Source organism: Spermophilus citellus (assembly GCF_964194105.1).
Source record: "Spermophilus citellus genome assembly, chromosome: 14".
In the NCBI taxonomy this organism is placed as follows: Eukaryota; Metazoa; Chordata; class Mammalia; order Rodentia; family Sciuridae; genus Spermophilus; species Spermophilus citellus.
The window spans coordinates 34,239,899-34,260,870 of NC_138194.1; the positions used below are offsets into that span (position 1 = coordinate 34,239,899).

Below are 20,972 nucleotides of genomic sequence, written 5' to 3' on the forward strand. Positions count from 1 at the left end.
GGAACAAGCATAATACCTCTCACATGTGATGGCCCTTCAAATATTCATGTAACTGGGCTGGGGCTGTTACTCAGTGGTAGTGTGCACTTGCCTGGGATGTGTGAGGCTCTGGGTTTGATTCTCAGCACCACATATAAGTAAAACTCTTTTTAAATATGATATGTCAAGAGCATTGTAATGTTTTGAGCAACCAATAAAAAAGGTCTATCAACAAAAAAAAAATATTTTTAAAATATTCATGTAACTTTTGTAGTTGCCCCATGTTTTCTTTTTTCCAAGTTATATATTCCTAGTACCTTTACTGTCATAAGGGTTGGGGTTGTAGCTCAGTAGTAGAGTGGGGTTTGATCCCCAGTGTCAGGAAAATAATGAAAAAAATAGTAAGTCATGAGACATAATTTTCAGCCCTTCACCATCCTGGCTACCCTCCTTGTGAGGAAACAGGACTTTTAGAAGTTTAAAGCAATACAATTTGATCTGAGTATTTTAAATATTACTTCATAAAATGGAAAGCACTTTGTAATTGGTTGTTATTTTAAAAATGTTTAGCCAGGCTCAGTGGCACATGCCTGTAATCCCAGTGGCTCAGGAGACTGAGACAGGAGGATCACGAGTTCAAAGCCAGCCTCAGTAACAGTGAGGTGCTAAGCAACTCTGTGAGACCCTGTCTCTAAAAAAAATACAAAATAGGGCTAGGGATGTGGCTCAATGGTTGAGTGCCCCAAGTTCAATTCCCAGTACCAAAAAAAAAAGTTCATCAGAGAGTTGATTTCTACCTAGGCTTATCTTTTGCATTTTTCAGCTGTTTGAAGATACAGCTGAAACAAATTAACTAAACGTATCATAGACCTCTTCTTGATCTTTCCTGACAGTTTTTCATCTGTTTTTTATTAAATATTTTTAGTTATAAATGGACACAATACCTTTATTTTATTTATCTATTTATTTATTTTAATGTGGTGCTGAGAATCGAACACAGTGCCTCACATGTGCTAGGCAAGCACTCTGCCAGTGAGCCACAACCCCAGCCCATCATCTGTTTTATTTAATGCTACAGCAATAACAAGTTTATTTATTTATTTATTTATTCATTCATTCATTCATTTAGTGGATTATTTTATTCCTGATCCATCTTATAATTTGTTGGAGATAATACTTTTTTTTTTGGCGGGGTGGGGAGGAGGTGTACTGGGAATTGAACTTAGGGGCATTTGACTACTGAGCCACATCCCCAGCCCTATTTTGTATTTTCTTCAGAGACAGGGTCTCACTGAGTTGCTTAGCACCTCACTGTTGCTGGGGCTGGCTTTGAACTCTCGATCCTCCTGCCTCAGCCCCTGGAGCTGCTGGGATTACATACCTGTACCACTGTACCACGCTGGAGATTATACTTTAATATTGTATCAAATGAAAGGTGACTATATAAATTATGGTAAAAGCATATCACAATGTCCACACATCACAATTAAGTTACATTTAATGATGTAACTATTAAAATGGAATAAGGTAATTCTGTATATTCCTGATTCTATTTGGGCAAAAAAGTATATTTATCCACATGAAAATATAGATGTATATATTTATAAGCTTATATATATGTTTAATATATTAATTTGGGGGGGTCCCAGAGATTGAACTCAGGGCATTCGATCACATGCCCAGCCCTATTTTGCATTTTATTTAGAGACAGGATCTCCCTGAGTTGTTTAGCACCTCACTGTTGCTGAGGCTAGCTTTGAACTTGTGATCCTCCTGCCTCAGCCTCCTGAGCTGCTGGGATTACAGGAGAGTGCCACTGCATCCTGCTTAACACATTAATTTTAAAATATATAACAGTTGAATAAAATATATTTTACATACCATATTTAAATTATATATTATGTATATGCTAGCATTTGAATGGATAATTTCTGGAAGAATACATAAAAACTGTCAACAGTGACTATCTCTGGGATAACAGTGATTATAAGCATAGGTAGAGTTAGGATACTTGTCATTTTAGACTTTATAATGTCTGTACTTCCTTTTATAATAAAGATTACTTTTTAACATTTTAAGGAACAGTAACAGATGAGTCCATTAAAGTATTTAAAAGTACAGGAACAATATATTTAAGAAATCTTCTAGGTCCTACTACAAAATACTTAGACTATAAATATCCACATTTTAAAAAAACAAAAATCATTTGATATTTTTCTCAGACACATATCATACAAGGGACCTACTAAAATAAACTTAGTGAAAAGAATTATTAGAGGTTCATATGAGTAAAAATAAATTATTAAGTCCTCTTAAATTCTTTTGGGACAAGGTATATTATAAACCAACCAATCAGTGATCAAAGAGAGAAACAAATTAAATGGATAACATAAGTTAAATACACCACTTAAAAGTCAATACTGTCTTTAAAATCTTGAACTGAATACCTACAAATATTTTAATGCAGATGCTGACAGTTTTGATCCATATATAAAATCTGTTCTGATTCTGCGACTGGCTAGATAATAGCCATGAATCATTCTTTCTGCCTCCAAGCTGAATTCTACATCCAAATTCTTTGCAAAAGCCAGTAGCTAAATTAAAAGTGAAAAATTTAAGAGATGCAAGTTTTATTATAGAATCTATAACAAAAATCCAAAGTTTATTGGTATTTTATAATTTGAAGTTTGCATATTTTAAAAAATTAAGTAAATATCTGAGGCCATCTCAAAGTCACTAGGCACTTTAAATCAGTCTTATGCTTGAAAAAAATATTAAAGTTTATCTAGAATCATCTCCCTCATGGTGCAAGTATAATGTATTTGAAAGACTGACTAGTCTTTCAGTGAGAGAAAGGCTCATCTCCCTCAGAAGTTCATTTTTCTTTTGAATAGTTTCCTTTGACAGTTTATTTCCACATATCTTTCTTTTTCCGGCCCTAGAGCTACTTAATTTTCTAACTTCCCTTCCTTCCTTTTAAAGAACACTTAACTGAACATTTGAAGTGAAGGAGGCACTACATTAACTGCTGTGATGGTGGGCCCTGGAGATTCGGGAAGATTTAGATAGAGAATAATTCTTTAACACAAAGATTGCCACTGTTTTCTCTAAGTTTTTTTTTTTTAATTTTTTTTTTTTTAGTTGTAGATGGACACAATAGCTTTATTTTATTTATTTTTATGTAGTGCTGAGGCTCGAACCCAGTGTCTCACACATGTGAGGCAGGTTCTTTACCACTGAGCTATAATCCTGGCCCTCTGAGTCTTTATCCTTCCTTCTTTCCTCCCTCCTCCCTCCCTCCCCTCCCCTCCCCTTCCCTTCCATCCTTTCTTTCTTTTTAATTTCTGAGTCCCAGTTCCTTATTAAGTCCTTATTCATGGCATAATTTCCCAATTTTTCACTATACTAGTTGTTTTCTACTTTTTCAATTCAAGAACCAAAGGGAAAAAAATAACTATAATAAGGTTGCTATTAACTATAATATTTGCATTTTTAAATATAACCTCTTGGGCTGGGGATGTGGCTCAAGCGGTAGCGAGAACTAAAAAATAAAATATTAAAAATTCTCTCTCTCTCTCTCTCTCTCTCCCCCCTCTCTCACTCTCTCTTAAAAAAAATAAATAAATATAACCTCTTTAAAAAAGTATATAGCTATATCCTGGATTGGAAATAACCTGTATGGATGTGTCCTGTCCTTATTCTCCTTGCACTACAATTCTCTCCAGGCCTTCATAACTGTATAATAATACAACTGATATTAATTAATTAATAACATCAATATCCCTAAGTTTTATCCCATGGTGGCACGATGATATACCACTTATATTGACCCTTAGGGGATATCTTGCTCTAGCTATTGGAAATGCTGTCAGTAATAGCTTCTAGCTGACATCTCCTTCAGGGATTGCCTTAGGACAGGTCACATCATATAACTGGTTGACACAGAAGTAAAGAAGGCATTATGAAGCTCCTCTCTGTTTGTCCAAAGCTAAACAACTCTGATTGGTCACCTTAGCTCCAGAGTTCCTTGTAGGCCAGCAGAAGCTAACATTGGGCCTGTATGGCAGCTTGACTCCTCCCTCTGCCTAATCTGGCTTCATCCCTTCCTCATTGATAGAACTCCCTAAAACACATTGGCACACTAAACTCCGCCTTCTCAACATGCAGTCTGCCTTCAGGAGAGCCCAGACTGCAACAAACCCACTCTGATTTGTGTGGTAGACAGATTTGTCTTGCAAACAACCTATTTTCACCATTTTATTTGTCTACTAACATCTAAACTGTTTGTTACAGTCTGACAAATCAACTAAACTTCTGTCTGAGAGCTTCTTGGATTACTGTAAATTGCCAAATCCCTGTGAATCCATAATTCAGTTTTTACACTAGTCAAGCTGATCTTCTCATAGTTTCCATACATACTTATTTCAACTTCTGTGTCTTTGTACCTACTGTGATTCTTATTTAAAATATACATCCTTCCTGCCATTTAAATTTTACTTTTTCTTAAGGCCCAACTAAAGTCCTGCCTCCTCCATGAAGTTTTCCCAGCTCTTGCATTCTACATTGATATTTTCATTTCTGAATTCCAAAATACTTATAGTTGGCACCACTCAGCTTAGCTTGAGTTGTTCCTTAATTGTTTCATGTATCTTGTTTTTATGTCAATTAAATAATAATTTAAAAAAAGAGTTTTATATTTCTATGCGAATATAAAAGAACAGAAATAGGCTAATATATGTGAAGTATTCATTACATACCTGACTAATAAATCCGTAGTTTTTTGTTTTGTCACTTTTCAGGAAAAAATAAGCAAAAATTTCTCTGGGTCTATATCTAGTGCCCCAATTCCAAGAAACTAACTATTCTTATGTACTAAGAAAAAAAAAACCCTTACTATATCATAAATATTATTCATTTTCTATTCTAGTCTATGTGAACAAGTAATGTTTTTAATCCATTTTAAAGTCCACCTTGCCTTTTAGCCTTTTACCCAGGCAAGATGCTGGGAAGACAGGTATGAAGAAAAAAAATTTAATAGCCAGGTTTCCACTGCCAAATATCACCTGTGCTGCCCAGATATTTTACTATAAATAGATTTCTGAACAGTTAAAAGTTATAGATATCTGTAAGCCTTTAATAACTATGACAATGATTACTAAATTTATATCATTTGCTCCTGAGTTTTCTGAATATTCCACAAATGTTTTCATAATGTTAGGACATTATGGGTTAGTGAGTCATACTACATATTACTGAAAGTAAGAATTCTGAAAATATTCATATGAGGGAAATCCCTTTGAATGGTCTGTAAAATGTGAAAAAAAGTGTGTAAATATATATATTTATATATATAAATATAATAAATATAAATAATTTATATATATAAATATATATTTATTTTCTGTAGAAAGGCTACTTATATATATTTATTATACTTATATATAAATACATATTTATATATAAGTATAATAAATATAAATAATTTATATATATAAATATATATATATTTATTTTCTGTAGAAAGGCTATTTATTTTCTGTAGAAAGGCTGTTTTTTATTTTTTCAAAGCCCTGGTGATTTTGGACAGTGGTTCAAAGAATAATTTCCACAGTTTAGACATTTGGGGTGTTTTTTTTTTTTTTTTAAGATGGAGTCTTGCTATTTTCCCAGGTTGGCCTTGACCTTGCAGTCCTCCTGCCTCAACTTCCTGAGTAACAAGGATTACAGGCACATGTCCTGTGCCCAGCTTAAACTCAATATTTTAATATCTATTTCCTTAAATAGTTGTTTATTTAATCATAATCCTAAATGATTTCTATAAATGGCCTTAAAGTGTTTAAAATCTGGAAGCACTTGGAATAAAAGAATCCTACATGAAGAATGCTCAAAAAGACTTCTATTAAAGTTGGAAATGTTAATACATGCATTCTGGATAACCATTGTATCTACCTTTACCTTTTCAAAATCTTCAGTTGTGAACTGTTTAGAAGCAAAATAAAATAGCCCTTCAGGATCAATAGCTTTCTTTAAAGTATGTTGCACAGTAGGAAAATGTGGGTGGCAAGGAGATGATTCATTGCAGTTAATTAGTAATCCGAATGTCTCTACAAGGTTAGCTGGAATCAAGCTGCAATCCTACATCAAACCAAAAGGTAACAACAGGCAGACAGTAAGCTACAGAATTTTCACAATTTGGAAATAATTAATTATAAATTGATTATTATATATAATTTATTGTTCAAAATGTCAAATATTTTATCAATTACAATTTAAAGCAATATGTAAATAGCCTGGGAACTTGTAAAGAGTTTTATTTTTTTAAATAAAGCTCTTCATTGAGTATTATCTTACACATTATTAAAGACTTTCCAGTTACTGATTCAAATTTCTACTAAGAAGACATCTGATTTGCATGACTAAAAAAATCCTAAAATCAGGGATGGGGATGTACTCCATTGTAGAGCACTAGTCTGGCATGCATGAGCCCCTGGGTTTAATTCCCAGCACAACACACACACACACACACACACCAAAAAAAAATTAAAAATAAAAATTTAAACAATTGGGTTATTATTGTTTATAAAACCTGATATAAAAATGGGTTAATAACAAAACATTAAGAAGATATATCAAGGACTGGGGATATAGCTTAGTTTATAGAGTGCTTGCCTTGCATGCATAAGGCCCTAGGTTCAATCCCCAGCACCACAATAAAAAAAAAAGAAGAAGAAATATGATATATTAAAATCTGCAACAAAATTCCCTGAATGACATTCTAACAATTAAGTATATACCTTACCATCTGACCAATTAGAGTGTTGTTTTTCTGTGTATTTCTCCTTGAAGATGAATCCATATCAACAAAAGACCAAAAACTGCACTGAACTGGAAAAGTCATTTGTTGATCAATATCATCCCCAAACTTCTTTCCTGGGATGTATACTGTAATGCTTCTGCTCTCCAGAACTAAGTTCAGAAGACATTATCCATTTGTTACTTAAGTTCATTTTGGTCTATATCTATACAAATTAATACCAAATATCATTATATAAAATTTTACTGTCTAAAATTCAGATGGTGAAGATAACTAAATTTGATTGTTTTGCAAAATATTACTAAATTAGAGCACCTGCCATAAAAAAAGAATATGACAAGAAAAGATTAAATGTTAATGTTTCCCATGACTTGATGAGAACGTCTAGTCCAAAGCATGTGGCTGAAATTGTGGTTGGACATCTGGGTGGAGCAGGCAGAGGTCTAGAAGATTGGTCATAAAGAGTGCACTACAGGGCTATGGTTGTGCTCAGTAGTAGAGCGCTTGCCTAGCATGTGTGAGGCACTGGGTTCGATGCTCAGTACCACATACAAATAGATAAAATAAAGGTACATCAACAATTTAAAAATATTTTAAAAAAGAGTGGACTTGGAAGTTAAAATTAAGTGATGTCCTTTTATGTGGCAAAAAATGATAGCAAGTGGACCATCCATGTAGGAGTATGAGAGGAAAAGACAAAATGAGTACAATGAGTGGGAGAAAATATGCTTCAAATTCAGTAATGTTAAAACCCAAGCCATCATTGTCCTCTGCTCCCTATGTCTCTGTGTTCATCATTCATAATTGGTGGCATACCATCCGTACACTTAAAACTTGAACAATAAATTGTGGAAACAGCCTATTGTCCTTTCTATCCTTCTTTCACCATTTATAACCAATCTAAATTCAATGCTATTCTTAGAATCCTACTTCCCAAATATATTTTTTAATTAATTTTCTTTTTATTCATGATAATAGTCTTTTGTGACCATATTTACTTTTCTCTTAGGTCATAGGATAAATGTATATTTAACTGTATAGAAACTGCTGGCTAGAGGAGTTTTCAAAATGGCCATACATACCTAATTAAAATTTTTAAAAATGGTAGTACCATTTGACACTCCCACCAATTCAGATACTCCACATCCTCAACAATGTTGTTGCCCATCTTTGTAAACCTGGCCCAACCAGCATTACCCAAACACCAAAACCAGAAAAGAAAGCACAAGAAAACAAAACTACAGATCAATATCTCTCATGAACATAGATGCAAAAATTCTTAACAAAGTAGCAGTCAAATTCAACAATATATAAAAAGAAGTAGAGACCACAACCAAGTGGGTTTATCCCATGTATGCAAGACTCGTTCAATGTTCAAAATCAGTTAATGTTAGTTATCACATCAACAGGTCAAAGAAGAAAAACCGCATGATCAGATTAATATATATATAGAAAAATCATCTAACAAAATCCAACACTCATTTATAATAAGAAATTTCAGGAAACTAGAAATAGAAGGGAACTTTCTCAGCTTAATAAAACATCACAAAAATTGTTCAGCTAACATCATACTTAATGGTGGGAAACTTGAAGCTTTCCCACTAAAATCAGGAACAATGCTTTTCAACATTATCCTGGAAGTCTTAGTTAATGCAATAAGATAAGAAGAAGAAAAAATTCTGGCCCAATACAAAGTAATCTCACATGTTAGAACAACTCAAAGCAAAGGCTAAAACATTGCATTTACATATTAAGTTTCTCTGTTTTTATTTATAAAACTGAAATGAGAAATGACATTTAATATAATTTATCAATTGCTAAAAATGTAATACTATCAAGTAAAAAGTGAAAAGTAATTTGATAAAAATATTGTTTACCTGATTGAAGTTGTTCAAGTTTATCTTTTTTGTGTGAAGACAAATCTCCTATAAAGCAGATACCATCTTTAGCTAACAAAGCACTGCCAGCTTGAATGCTAACTGCTCCAGTTCCATATTTATTTCTGGATAGAGTAGGAAAAATTTCAGTAGAGACTGGATGGCGTATACCATGGGGAAAAAGGTTTATGCTAAAATTCAAAAGCCTAGGGAAAAATAATTTATTCATTACTACTATTTAATATTTTATTTTCAGAAGTCATAAAGTATTAATAGATACACAATTAAATTGAATTTGATTTAGCATCTAATATACCTGTGTATACTAGCTAGGGGCTAGGTATAAGAACATGAAACTTGGTCCCCAACTTGCACAGCCCACTCTAGAAGAGACATTAAAAAACTAACATACAATGTGATGAGTACTAAAATCTTGTCTTTAGGACACACATAAGTATTATTTTATAATAATAATAATAAGTGAGTATTATGGGCTAGGGTGGTAGCTCAGTGGTAGAGCGCTCGCCTCGCAAGTGCTGGACCCTGGGTTCAATCCTCAGCACCACATACAAAAAAAAAAAAAAAAAGTGAAATAAAAGTGTTGTGTCCAATTACAACTAAAAAATAAATATATAAAAAGTGAGTATTATTATTTTTTCCTGGGGAAAAGGAGTCAGAGGAAGCTTCAGAGAGACAATATTGGAATTGGGCATTGTCTTTTTATGGATTGCTTTCTTTTTCATATTCAAAATCTTTACATTAGGTTTGTCAGTGTCTCATCAGGTCTACTGATGCTTCTGTATCACAGCAATTCTTGATATACCGTTTCAGTCTCTAACCCTCTTTAATTGCCTCGATTTCATCACTTCTCATATTCTGAGAAAGGAATATGATTATCTTAGCTTATCTTTAAAATTCTTGCCACAGAAATTACAACTTGCTGATGCAATCAACTGTGATCAGCAGATGTAGACATGCAATGCAAAAGAAGTTGAGATAGTATCCCTTTAGATGTGGATAGGAGGATGTTATAAAATATGTTTAGTGTATGTGCCATTCCAAGGAATTTGAATATTAGTTTGAAGATATAAAATGAGGGAATGACATTTAAAGAAACTTTTCAAGCCTGTAAGAGCAGTGGTTCTCACCCTTAGATCACGTTAAAATCACTGGCAGAGCTTTTCAACAAATTCCAATGCCAGGTTCTACTCCAAACCACTTAGAATCTATGGAAGTGGTACCCAGTCCTAAGTTATTTTTAGTTTTATTATTTCGAGATGGAGAATCTTGCTGGGGGTTGCCCAGACTGGTCTTGTACTTGCATGTTGAAGTGATCTTTTCACCTCAGACTTCTGAGTAGGTGGGGCTCTAGGTATGCAGCACAATGCCTGGCTATATATTTTTTAAACCTGGCTATATATTAGACCCAGGTAACTCCTGGATGTAGCCAGGCTGGCAACCTCGTGATATGAAACAATGGGCCTCAAACTTGTCTAAAAATTGGAATCAGCCGTGTAGTGGTGCATGCCTGTAATTCCAGCAGCTCAGGAGGTGGAGGCAGGAGAATCCTGAGTTCAAAGTCAGCTTCAGCAAAAGTGAGGTAGCAAGCAACTTAATGTGTCTCTGTGTCTAAATAAAATACAAAATAGGGCTGGAGATGTGGCTCAGTGGCTGAGTGCTCCTTTTTCAATCCAAATAAATAAATAAATAAATAAATAAATAAATAAATATTTGGAATCAACTGAGAAATTTCCAAAACTGATGCAAGGGGTTGGGGTGGTGGTTCAGCAATAGAGTGCTCGCCTAGCACGTGTGAGGCCCTGGCTTCATCCTCAGGTCCATATTAAAAGAAAGTAAATAAAATAAAGGTTTTAAAATTTTTTTTAATTAAAAATATTTTAAAAAACTGATACAAGGTCACAGAATACAAGGTCAAAATAAAAAATCAATTTTATTTCTATATGTCTATAGCAAATGACAGAAATACTTAATATTTCTAAGATATAAATTCTCTCCAAAATTTATTTGTAAGTTAAATGCAGTAACAATCAAAATCAAATTCCTTAAAAGCTTTTTGAGGGTGGAGGGAATGTTGGTATTAATATTGATTATAAATTTTATAAGAAAATACAAAAGGCCTATAGTAGTTTCTAAAGTTTTGAAAATGAAGACTAAGATTGCATCATCTGGTTTCAAGACTGAACATAGAGTCATAATAATCAAGGCAGTGAGTGCAGTATTGACATAAGCATAGAAAACAGACCAAAGCAACAGAAAATAGAGTTCAAATAGTTCAATTTTATATTCAGTTTAATTTTCAACAATAGTACCAAAACAGGGATGGAGATATTGCTCCCAGCCTGGAATACTCAAACCCTCTCCCCTGCAAAAAGACAGAAACAAAAATAAAACAAAAACAGGGAAAAGGAAGATCTTATCAACAGATGATGTAGAAAAATAAGACAAATGCATTGGAAAAACCATTAATCTTTTTTCCTACCTCATACCATATACACAAGTTGACTTGATATAAATTAAAGACATAATATTAAAGTTAAAATTATTATAATGCTTCTAGAAGAACATTTGTAAAAATCTTTATGAAGTCAGGTACAGTGACATATGCCTATAATCCCAGTTACTCAGGAGGTTTAGGCACAAAGATCTTGAGCCTGAGGCCAGCCTATGCAACTTAGCAAGACCCTGTCTCAAAATAAAAAATAAAATAAAATAAAAAGGGCTGGGGATGTTGCTTAATGGTAGAGCACCCCTGGGTTCAATCTCTAGTATCACAAACAAAACAAAACTTCCTGAGCTTGAGGTAGGCAAAGATTTCTTAAACAAAACTCAGAAAACATGAAACATAAAAGAAAATAATAAGTTGAACTTTATCAAGGTAAAAGTTCTGCTCAAATTTTCTTTAAGAATTTTAAGAAAATTCTTTAAAAACATAGTTTAGAATGAGAGAAATTTTCATACTACATATATGTGACAAAGGACACTGATCAAGAATGACACAACTAAAAAGAACTAGAACAGATACTTCATAAAACAAGATATACGAGTGGCCAATAAACATATGGAAAAGCTTATATGAGTACTCATTAGGGAAATGCAAGTACCACAAGATAGCACTTCACATCTACTAGAACAGCTAAAATGGAAAAGACTGGTAAGAAAATAAAAGAAGAAAATGACTGTCAATACTGGTGAGGATGGGGACAAAGAAAACACATCGTTGTTAGAAATGTAAAATGGCACACACACTTTGGAAAACTGTCATTTACCTTATGACCCAGGAATTCCACCCCTAAGTATTTACCTAATATTAAAAAAAAAAGCCCACAAAAAGAACTTTACCACATGCACCTCAGAGCACTAATCTCCAGAATATATTAAGAACTCAAAAAACTTATCAAAAAAATCAATAAGTGGGCTAAGGAACTGTCTCTTCACAGAAGAAGAAATACAGTCAATCAACAAATATATGAAAAAATGTTCATCAACTCTAGCAATTACAGAAATGCAAATCAAACTATTTCATCTCACTCCAGTCAGAATGGCAATTATCAAGAAAAAAAGCAATAAGTTTTGGTGAGGATGTGGGGAAAAGGTACACTCAAACATTATTGGTGGGACTGCAAATTGGTGCAGCCACTTTGGAAAACAGTATAGAGATTCCTCAGAAAACTTGGAATGGAACCACCATTTGACCCAACTACCCTACTCCTAGGTTTATACATAAAGAAATTAAAATCAGCATTCTACAGTGATGCAGCCACATCAAAGTTTATAGCAGCTCAATTCACAACAGCTAAACTATGGAAACAACCCAGATGCCCTTCAACAGATAAATGGATAAAGAAAATGTGGTACATATATACAGTGGAATATTACTTAGTCTTAAAGAAAAATAAAATTATGGCATTTGTAGATAAATGCATGAAGCTAGAGAACATCATGCTAAATGAAATAAGCCAATTCCAAAGAACCAAAGGCTAAATGTTTTCTCTAATAAGCAGGTGCTGCTCCATAATGGGGGTGGATAAGGAAGAATGAAGGAATTCTGGATTAGGCAGAGAGAATGAGGTGAGGAGTGGGTATGAGAAGAATGAGGGAATGAGAAGAATGGTAGAATGAGACAGACATTATTACCCTATATGTAAGATTACAATACTGGTGACTCTGCACCATGTACAGCCAGAGGAATGAGAAGCTATGCTTCATTGGTGTATAATGTGCCAAAATGCATTGTACTGTCATGTATAACCAATTAGAACAAATTAAAAAAAAATAAAAGAGAGATCAGTAGAATAGAAAAAGGGGACCAGGGGAGAAGGGAAACGGGAGGTACTGGGGAATGAAATTGTTCAGGTTATATGGTTTTATTGTGCACACATATGAATGTGTTATAACAAATTTCACTCTATATTTATAATTCACCAATAAAAGGAAAAATAAAAAAATATATATTTAAACATGCTGAACTGGGGTTTTGGCTCAGGGGTAGAGTGCTCACCTAGCACATGCAAGGCCCTGGGTTCTATCCTCAGCACCATATAAAATAAATAAATAAAAAGTATTGAGTCCAACAACAAATAAATAAATATATATATTTATTTATTTGTTTGTTGTTTATATATATATATATGTTTATAGCATATATGCATGTTTACAGCAGGACTCGGAGTATAGCTAAGTGGTAGAGCATTTGACTAACATGTGCATGGCCTAGCACCAGGAAAAAAATAAAAAAAGAATGGTTACATCAGATTTATTTGTAATAGTCAAAACATGCAAAACCCAAATGTCCACCACAGGGAGTATAGATAAATAAACTGTGGTATATTCATACAATGAAATACTACTCACCAATAAAAATAATGAAGACACAAGTGAATCAATCTTATTGATTGCTCATTATATTGAGCAAGAAAACTATACACAAAAAAGTGTGCATTGTATGGTTCCATTTATATGAAGTTCAAGAATAGGAAAATTAATCTATGGTAACAGAAATCACCTGTGGAAATAGGAATTAGAAGAGAGAGATCTATTTCTAGAGTGATGAAAATAGTTTTATTATGGTTATGGAGCATATACATTCGTAAAACCTCACTGTTTTAAATAATATTATCTGATTATTTCACTATATATAAATTTTACCTAGAAACAAACAAACAAAAACCAGAATTCTCATACAGCTCCAAATACCATAAGAAAAGTCACACTGATTACAAACAGAAAAAGAGATAAAGGCCTTGATTTCTAACAGGTATCACAACTCAATAAGAAACAGGTAAACAGTTTAATAGAAAAAAATGACAATAGCCAAGAACAGGAAGTTCATGGAAAAATAACACAATGCTTAGTAAGGTCTAAATTATGCTAAAGTTTACTTCCAATTAAAGAAATACAAATTAAATTCCATTTTCACTCATCAGATGGCAAAATTTAAAGTTTGATAATAGAGTTGGTGAGGCTATGAGGAAGCTTTAAATACTTGAGAGTATTAATGTTCTATTAGTGGAGGAATAAATTGGTGCAATCTGTAGCACTTAACAACAAATTTACATTGTCAGTATTGGTTTAACTTTAATGAAGTTCATTTGTTTGATTAATGTTAATTTGAATTTTTAAAAAATTCAGCTTCATTTTATAAATTTATTTTTGCCTTAGAATTGCAAAAAAGATATACATGTAAAGAGTTTATTTCCAGTTTCATAAACATTTAAGTAACCTATTTTTTTAAAAGCTACTTGCTAGTGGGGAGCCCCAAAATGCTGAGCAGAGGCTTATTCCAACCCCCCTGCAAAAAGCCCAGTAATTTTGACATTTTTTAATAGCCTCATTTGGGTTTAGTGAACCAATATTATTGAATAGGATCTGTAAAAAAAAAATATGAAAATGGCTTGTTGGCTCATAGGGAGAAGATTATTTAAAAATGAAAACAAGGTACAAAAGCAGAATGCTGAGCTAGGGAACCGGGGGGTTGAGCCTACGAAAGATGCATTCATTTGTAAAGGTTTTTTTTTTTTTTAAAGAATTTTTTAAATATTTATTTTCTAGTTTTCGGAGGACACAATCTTTGTATGTGGTGCTGAGGATCGAACCCGGGCCGCACGCATGCCAGGTGAGCGTGCTACCACTTGAGCCACATCCCCAGCCCCATTTGTAAAGGTTTGATTGGTGATATTCATTAAAACTTTGGTTAGAGTCTCAAAATATTGAAAGCAGTTATTCCAGTGCTCAATTCATGTTTTAAAAATTTTAACTTCATTGATAAAAGCTGATTTAATACTTAGTACTTAGATACTCATCTTGAAATAATACTAATGGGAAGGATTTATGCAATTCTGTGACCAATTTATAATTTGTAAAAGTTCATTACACATTATTTTACCTGTCTACAAGTAGAGTATCACTTGTTATAATTAAAATATCCAGGCAATCTTCTGATTCCTTGTTACGGTCACTTGTCTGTACTAGACTCATCAACAAACAGAGTTTGAGTAAATTGTAAGTCCCAGGAGGAACAATGTGTGATGCAAAGATATTGGCAAGTATCGCTGTAAACTTCCAGCATGAGCTAGAAGTCAAGGAGAGGAGGCATCTGAAGTTGTCACTAATTCCTGAAGGAACTGAATGTAACAAACAAAACAAAAAAAGCATTATAGACACTTAAATTCCAGTTATTCAAAATGAAATTATCATTCTCCTAATGATGCTGTATTCAAATTTTTATATTAAGTTATGAGTGGAGGTCATGCTTGTCTATCCTTTCTATCCCAGAGAATGAAAAAAAAAAAGAAAGAAAATAAAATAAAAGAAAGCAGTCACCTCACTGCTCATATAAATTGTCTATGGATTGAAAGCAAATCTTTCTATACCCTTAAGACATAAATGAGCAAAGCAAATCATGGGGCTCCTATATTGCTGAATTTGATCCTACATTTCTATGTCTGAAATAATATCAACTTCTGTGAGAGCCAATGAGAAAAATGGGAACTACTGGAATATTGTGGTTTAAAAGAAAGATTTATATTCCATTACTTTGAAACTACTATCTTGTAGTGTATTGTAATAATCTAGATCTTCTCCACCCCCTCACTCTTTATAGCTCCTGAAAAGGGTAAGTAATTTATCCAATTGGTAAGTTTGGTAGGAACAGCTGAGCTATGCATGAATAACGGTCCCCTTCTCCTTTCTCTTGGCTGCCATCATAGATTTCATCATAAATTCCTCTATTCTCCTAACCCATAAATAAAAGATATCTATCTTAGTCCAGCTCTTGTCACATGTGGTAGGTTAAATCTGTATAATTCTGGAATACAGCTTAAAAAATCACACTTTTCCACCGACAAATAAATCATGTTCTGCTACCAAAGTCAATAAATCTTGAATTATTTCACAGTAGAAAATATAAAAAGTCATTGAACTGTCTGTGTGTGGTCCATTAGTGCTTGTTTTCTTCAACATTTTTGTTTTTTTTTAAGTTTTCTCTTCAAGATAAATTGAGGTATCTAGAATCCACTTATACTTAAAAGTATACAGCTTGGGCATCTCTATTACTATAGACGGTTACTTAGGGATTCCAAAAAAAATTCTACTCCATTCAAGATTTAACCAGCCTTTCCTTGATTTACATATTTGGGAACCAAGTTAAAACATTAGGTTGGCTTTCTGTTTTTGTTTACATAATGCAAAATTATGTTGAAGCTGTTAAAGGAAATTTTTAGTAATAAAGGTGATAGTTGGCCCCATCTACCTTTATCTGGTATCTTATTTCAGGACTCAGATGAGGAAAAGAGTGTTATTTTATTGAGCTCTCTTTCTCAGATTAACAGTCATTTTCTATTGCCTTCACTAGAAAATAACAGGCACTGTGGAACACTGTGGCAGCACATACACCAAAACTGAAATGATACAAAGATGATTAGTATGGCTGTTGGGCAAGGATGACAGGCAAATTTGTTAGATATTTCATATTAAAATAACAAATGAAATAAATAAAAGGTATTGTAGAAAAACTCTTTGGCATCCTGAATCTCTTTCTTATTGCTAATTATAAAACAATCAAAATAACTTAAACAAACTTTTTGAGACAGGGTCTTGCTACATTGCCCAGGCTGGCCTCCCACTCCTGGGCTCAACTGATCATCCTGCTTCAGCGTCTCAAATAGTTGAGATTACTGGTGCATGCCACCTTACCAGGTTCAAAATAATATTTAACTCAAAGGAAGGGGTCTGCCTGACAGAAAATTGTACATTATCCTGTTTTATTTCCTCCATATAATTTTTATCAGAAATTATCTTATTGATTAGTTTACATTTTATTGGAAATCTATTGTATGATTTAAGAGCAGGAACTTTTGTCCTGTTTTCATCCATATCCTACTGTTTAGATGAGTTCTCAGAATAAAGGCAAACAATAAATATATGCTGAACAAATGTATTTAAATTTAAGTGTTTGTTAATATATGATTTTCCTTACCTTTTAGATTGCAAAGAGTGATGCTGTTTGCCTCTATACAGACAGCAGTTTGTGAGGTTTTGACACAGGTTGGAATTCCAATAATTTTATATTCATTTCCTATGTTCATTTTATTCACTAATTCATCTGGAATGATTATACACAGAGGAAAATAATATTTGCTAAATGAAACTTGTAAATGATCATATGGTTCAAAATCCCAAATCAGTAACAATTCATCATTTGAGTTAGTAATGCAATATTTACTTTTGTTTAGTATAATATTCACAAGTAATGGAACCAATAATGTAAACTGAGGCAATTTTATTGCTGATAAATTTTGATACTTGGCTGCAATAAGAATTAACTTCAAGAAGCATATGATATGGCAACTAAATACCCTCCTATAACATAATCAAGAAAAAAGATCATTCTATATAAAATAAAACATCTTTGCACTAAATGATAATCAGTGTGAATAATACTGATCTTATAAGTAATAATATTATTTGGGAAGAAAATAATTGTAAAAGGTACCATTTACTGTCTATAATTTTTTAAAGTACTTATATTATGTAATTGTAAACTGTAAAGTAGATATTCTTATCTCCATTGATACACAAAGAACTCAGAGGCTAAGTGAATTGCACAAGACTAAATAACTAAAAAGTGGCAGGATTGAAATTCATATCTAATTCAGCCTTCCTCCAAAGTCTACACTTTTACATTAGGCTAGGTTCTTCTCTTATACGTACAGATTGGGCAGAGCTTTTGCATGCATTCAATGTTTTTTTTTTTTTAATTTAAATCTTTTTTTTTTTTTTTGCGGGGGTAATAACTGGGAATTGAACTCAGGGGAACTTGACCACTGAGCCCCATTCCCAGCCCTATTTTGTATTTTATTTAGAGGCAGGGTCTCACTGAGTTGCTTAGAGCCTTGAAGTTGCTAAGGCTGGCTTTAAACTTCTTATTCTCCTGTCTCAGCTTCCTGAGTTGCTGGGATTATAGGCATGCACCACCACACTGGCTAAAAATTTAAATATATTAATCTCCATTCCATAGTTAGAAGTTGATTGGTTGTAAACCTACAAAAAAAATGGTTTATAAGGAGGAGCAAGGGTTAAGGTCTCTCTTTATAGAACAGTGATCTCCCTCCCTCTTAGCTTCAGAGAGCATAGCTGGTGTTACCCTACAGACTTGAAAGAGAAGAATCAGGCTCAACAACTCAGAAAATAAAAAATCAAAACAAACACTAAAAACCCCATATCAATCAACAACTGGTTAACCAACCAAACAAAAAGACTAAAAGTATGATTAAATTACAAGAGGAAAATGAAATAGAGACTATTATCTCTCTAAATAAATAACTTTTCAACAGTTACATGGAATCAGTTTGGTGGCTATATCCTGAGATCATGGAAAGGTCAAGGGGGAGAAAAGGAACTGGGAAGTCTGGGAATCTTTTCTGAATGTCAAATCCAAAAGTCCTGCTTTTATTCATTTAATTTTTATAGTTTTATCTGGGTTCTTTGTAGAGTTTAGAGAAAAGGTTTTCCACTAAAATTCAAGATGAATAGTATTTTAGTCAACTTTTTCATTGCTGACAACAAATGACCTAACAAGAACAACCTAAAGGAGGAAAAGTTTATTTTGGCTCACAGTTTCAGAGGTTCAGTCCAAGGTCTGTCATCTCCACAGATCTGGGCTGGAAGTGAGCTAGAACATCGTGGTGAAAGGCATGGCAGAGGAAAGCAGCTCAGAACATGGCAACCAGGAAGCAGAGAGACAGTTCTGCTCACCAAGGTCAAAATATAAATCTCAAAGGCATATTTCCAATGACCTATTTCCTCCAGCCACAACCTACCTGCCTACAGTCATTGCCTGTGTAGTCCATATCGTCAGATTAATCCACTTTAGATTACACCTCTCACAATCTAATCATTTCAGCTCTGAACATTCTTGCATTCTCACACACATGAGCTTTTAGGGGGATACTTCATTGCTAAACCATAAGAGATACCCATTTAGATTTCTATATTGCAATGTATGGCTTGTATGCATGTGATTATATCTTGGATAAGTTATTGTACCCCTCTGTGCCTCAGCTTCCACATTGTAAAAACAGAGATAATAACAGAATCTACCTTATAGGTTGCTCTAACTAATAAGTTAATATACATAAGAATGCTTGGCACACAGTAATTGCTATATAAAAATTACTTATTATAGTCTGGGCTTTCATCCTTCTTAGATCATGGGGAAAAGAGTTCTTTTTTAAAAAAATATTTTTTTAGTTGTAGGTGGACACAATATCTTTATTTTTATTCATTTATTTTTTTTTATGTGGTGCTGAGGATCAAACCCAGGGCCTCACATGTGTGAAGCAAGCACTCTACCACTGATGTACAACCCTAGCCCGAAAAGAGTTCTTTTTGAATCCCAACTCTTCTAACTCCTATGTTTCCTATACATGGTTTACATTCAATATTTCTCTTTCCGAACAGTTTAAATTATCCAATTTTAGCCAGAAGAAAAGGTTAAGCCCCATTCTTATTTTCAGTTTTGGCTTCTCAATGAAAACTTAATCATTCCTTGGATGACTGACTATGATTTTTTCCTTCGTGGCAAGACTGTCTTCTCATGGGTACTTACTGATGAAGTTAGTCATTTGTGAATGTTCATCCATTTATTTAACAAATAGTTATTGAGATTTTACTATGCAAAATAAAAAACAAATGTTGCATCTATTTTCATAAAGCTTACATTCTAAAATAACCCCAACATTAACATAAGACATATACACATAGAATAATGGAGGATCATTATTATCTTTAAATGACTGTGAACTGAGACTTAGCATAACATTTAGGACATTGCAGGTGCAAATATATTTTTAAGTGAATGTTGTATGCCTGAATGAACAATTGATATATTAACTAAATGAGACTCTTTAAAAAAAATTCTCAAGATGACAATTTATGTGCATGTTTGGTGTGTGGGGGGTGGTACTAAGGATTGAACCCCAGGCCACTGAACCACTGAAGGCATTCCCTGAGTTCTTTTTATTTTTTATTTGAGACATAGTCTCACTAAGTTGCCCAGGCTGACCTCAAACTTGTAATCTTCCTGCCTCAGCCCCATGAGTTACTAAAATTATAGGTGTATACCACCATGCCAGACAAGATGACAATTTTTAAGCCACAGAAGTACATTTATAATATAAAGCAGAAATTAGTCAATTCCATATTTTATAGAAATTTGAGTTCAAATAGAATTTACATACCTCTTAGGAAAATTGTAAGAGATTGAAACCTAAATGGCTGGTTTTTAGAATATCCTTGAAAAGCATGAAGTGCTTCTGTGGCAATTATTTCAACTACCTGTTTATCTTGGGGCAAAAGAACAAAACAAATTAGTTATTTGAATATATATTTGGTTTAGTTTTCACATTAAAATATCAGACAATATTTTTTTCTTCATGACCAAGGACTGAACTCAGGTCCTTGCATGTGTTAGCTCTATCACTAAGCTCTGCCACTGAGCTAAATCCTCAACTCGTATATCAGCAGTATTTTGAAAATTATAATTACAAAATGTAAATGCATTTTTACCACCAAGTACTCTAAATTTTCTGTCTTCTTGGAGTGAAGATGAACACAAATTGCACAAAAAATCATTTCTTATTGTTGCAGATTCTGTAGCTCCAGGCACATGTACTCTTACATATTGAAATCCTGAAAGAACAACAGTGGTAAACTAAACTTGCTTCCAAATATACCTACTTCCAATCAATATTAGTCTAATTAAGGGATAATTAATTCTATTTGCA

General features: G+C 33.3%; 1 protein-coding gene across 1 annotated transcript in view; it reads right to left on the reverse strand.

Annotated features, from left to right (window-relative positions):
- MCMDC2 (minichromosome maintenance domain containing 2) overlaps positions 1–20,972 on the reverse strand; it is a 34,608-nt gene that overhangs the window by 7,313 nt on the left and 6,323 nt on the right. Inside the window, exons 5-12 of the mRNA XM_081266790.1 lie at positions 20,755–20,877; positions 20,427–20,531; positions 17,165–17,290; positions 15,074–15,311; positions 8,671–8,876; positions 6,779–6,945; positions 5,935–6,114; positions 2,431–2,573 (exon numbers count right to left, since the gene is read on the reverse strand). Coding sequence (XP_081122916.1) covers positions 2,431–2,573; positions 5,935–6,114; positions 6,779–6,945; positions 8,671–8,876; positions 15,074–15,311; positions 17,165–17,290; positions 20,427–20,531; positions 20,755–20,877 — 1,288 coding nt within the window. The remainder of the gene's footprint in view (positions 1–2,430; positions 2,574–5,934; positions 6,115–6,778; positions 6,946–8,670; positions 8,877–15,073; positions 15,312–17,164; positions 17,291–20,426; positions 20,532–20,754; positions 20,878–20,972) is intronic.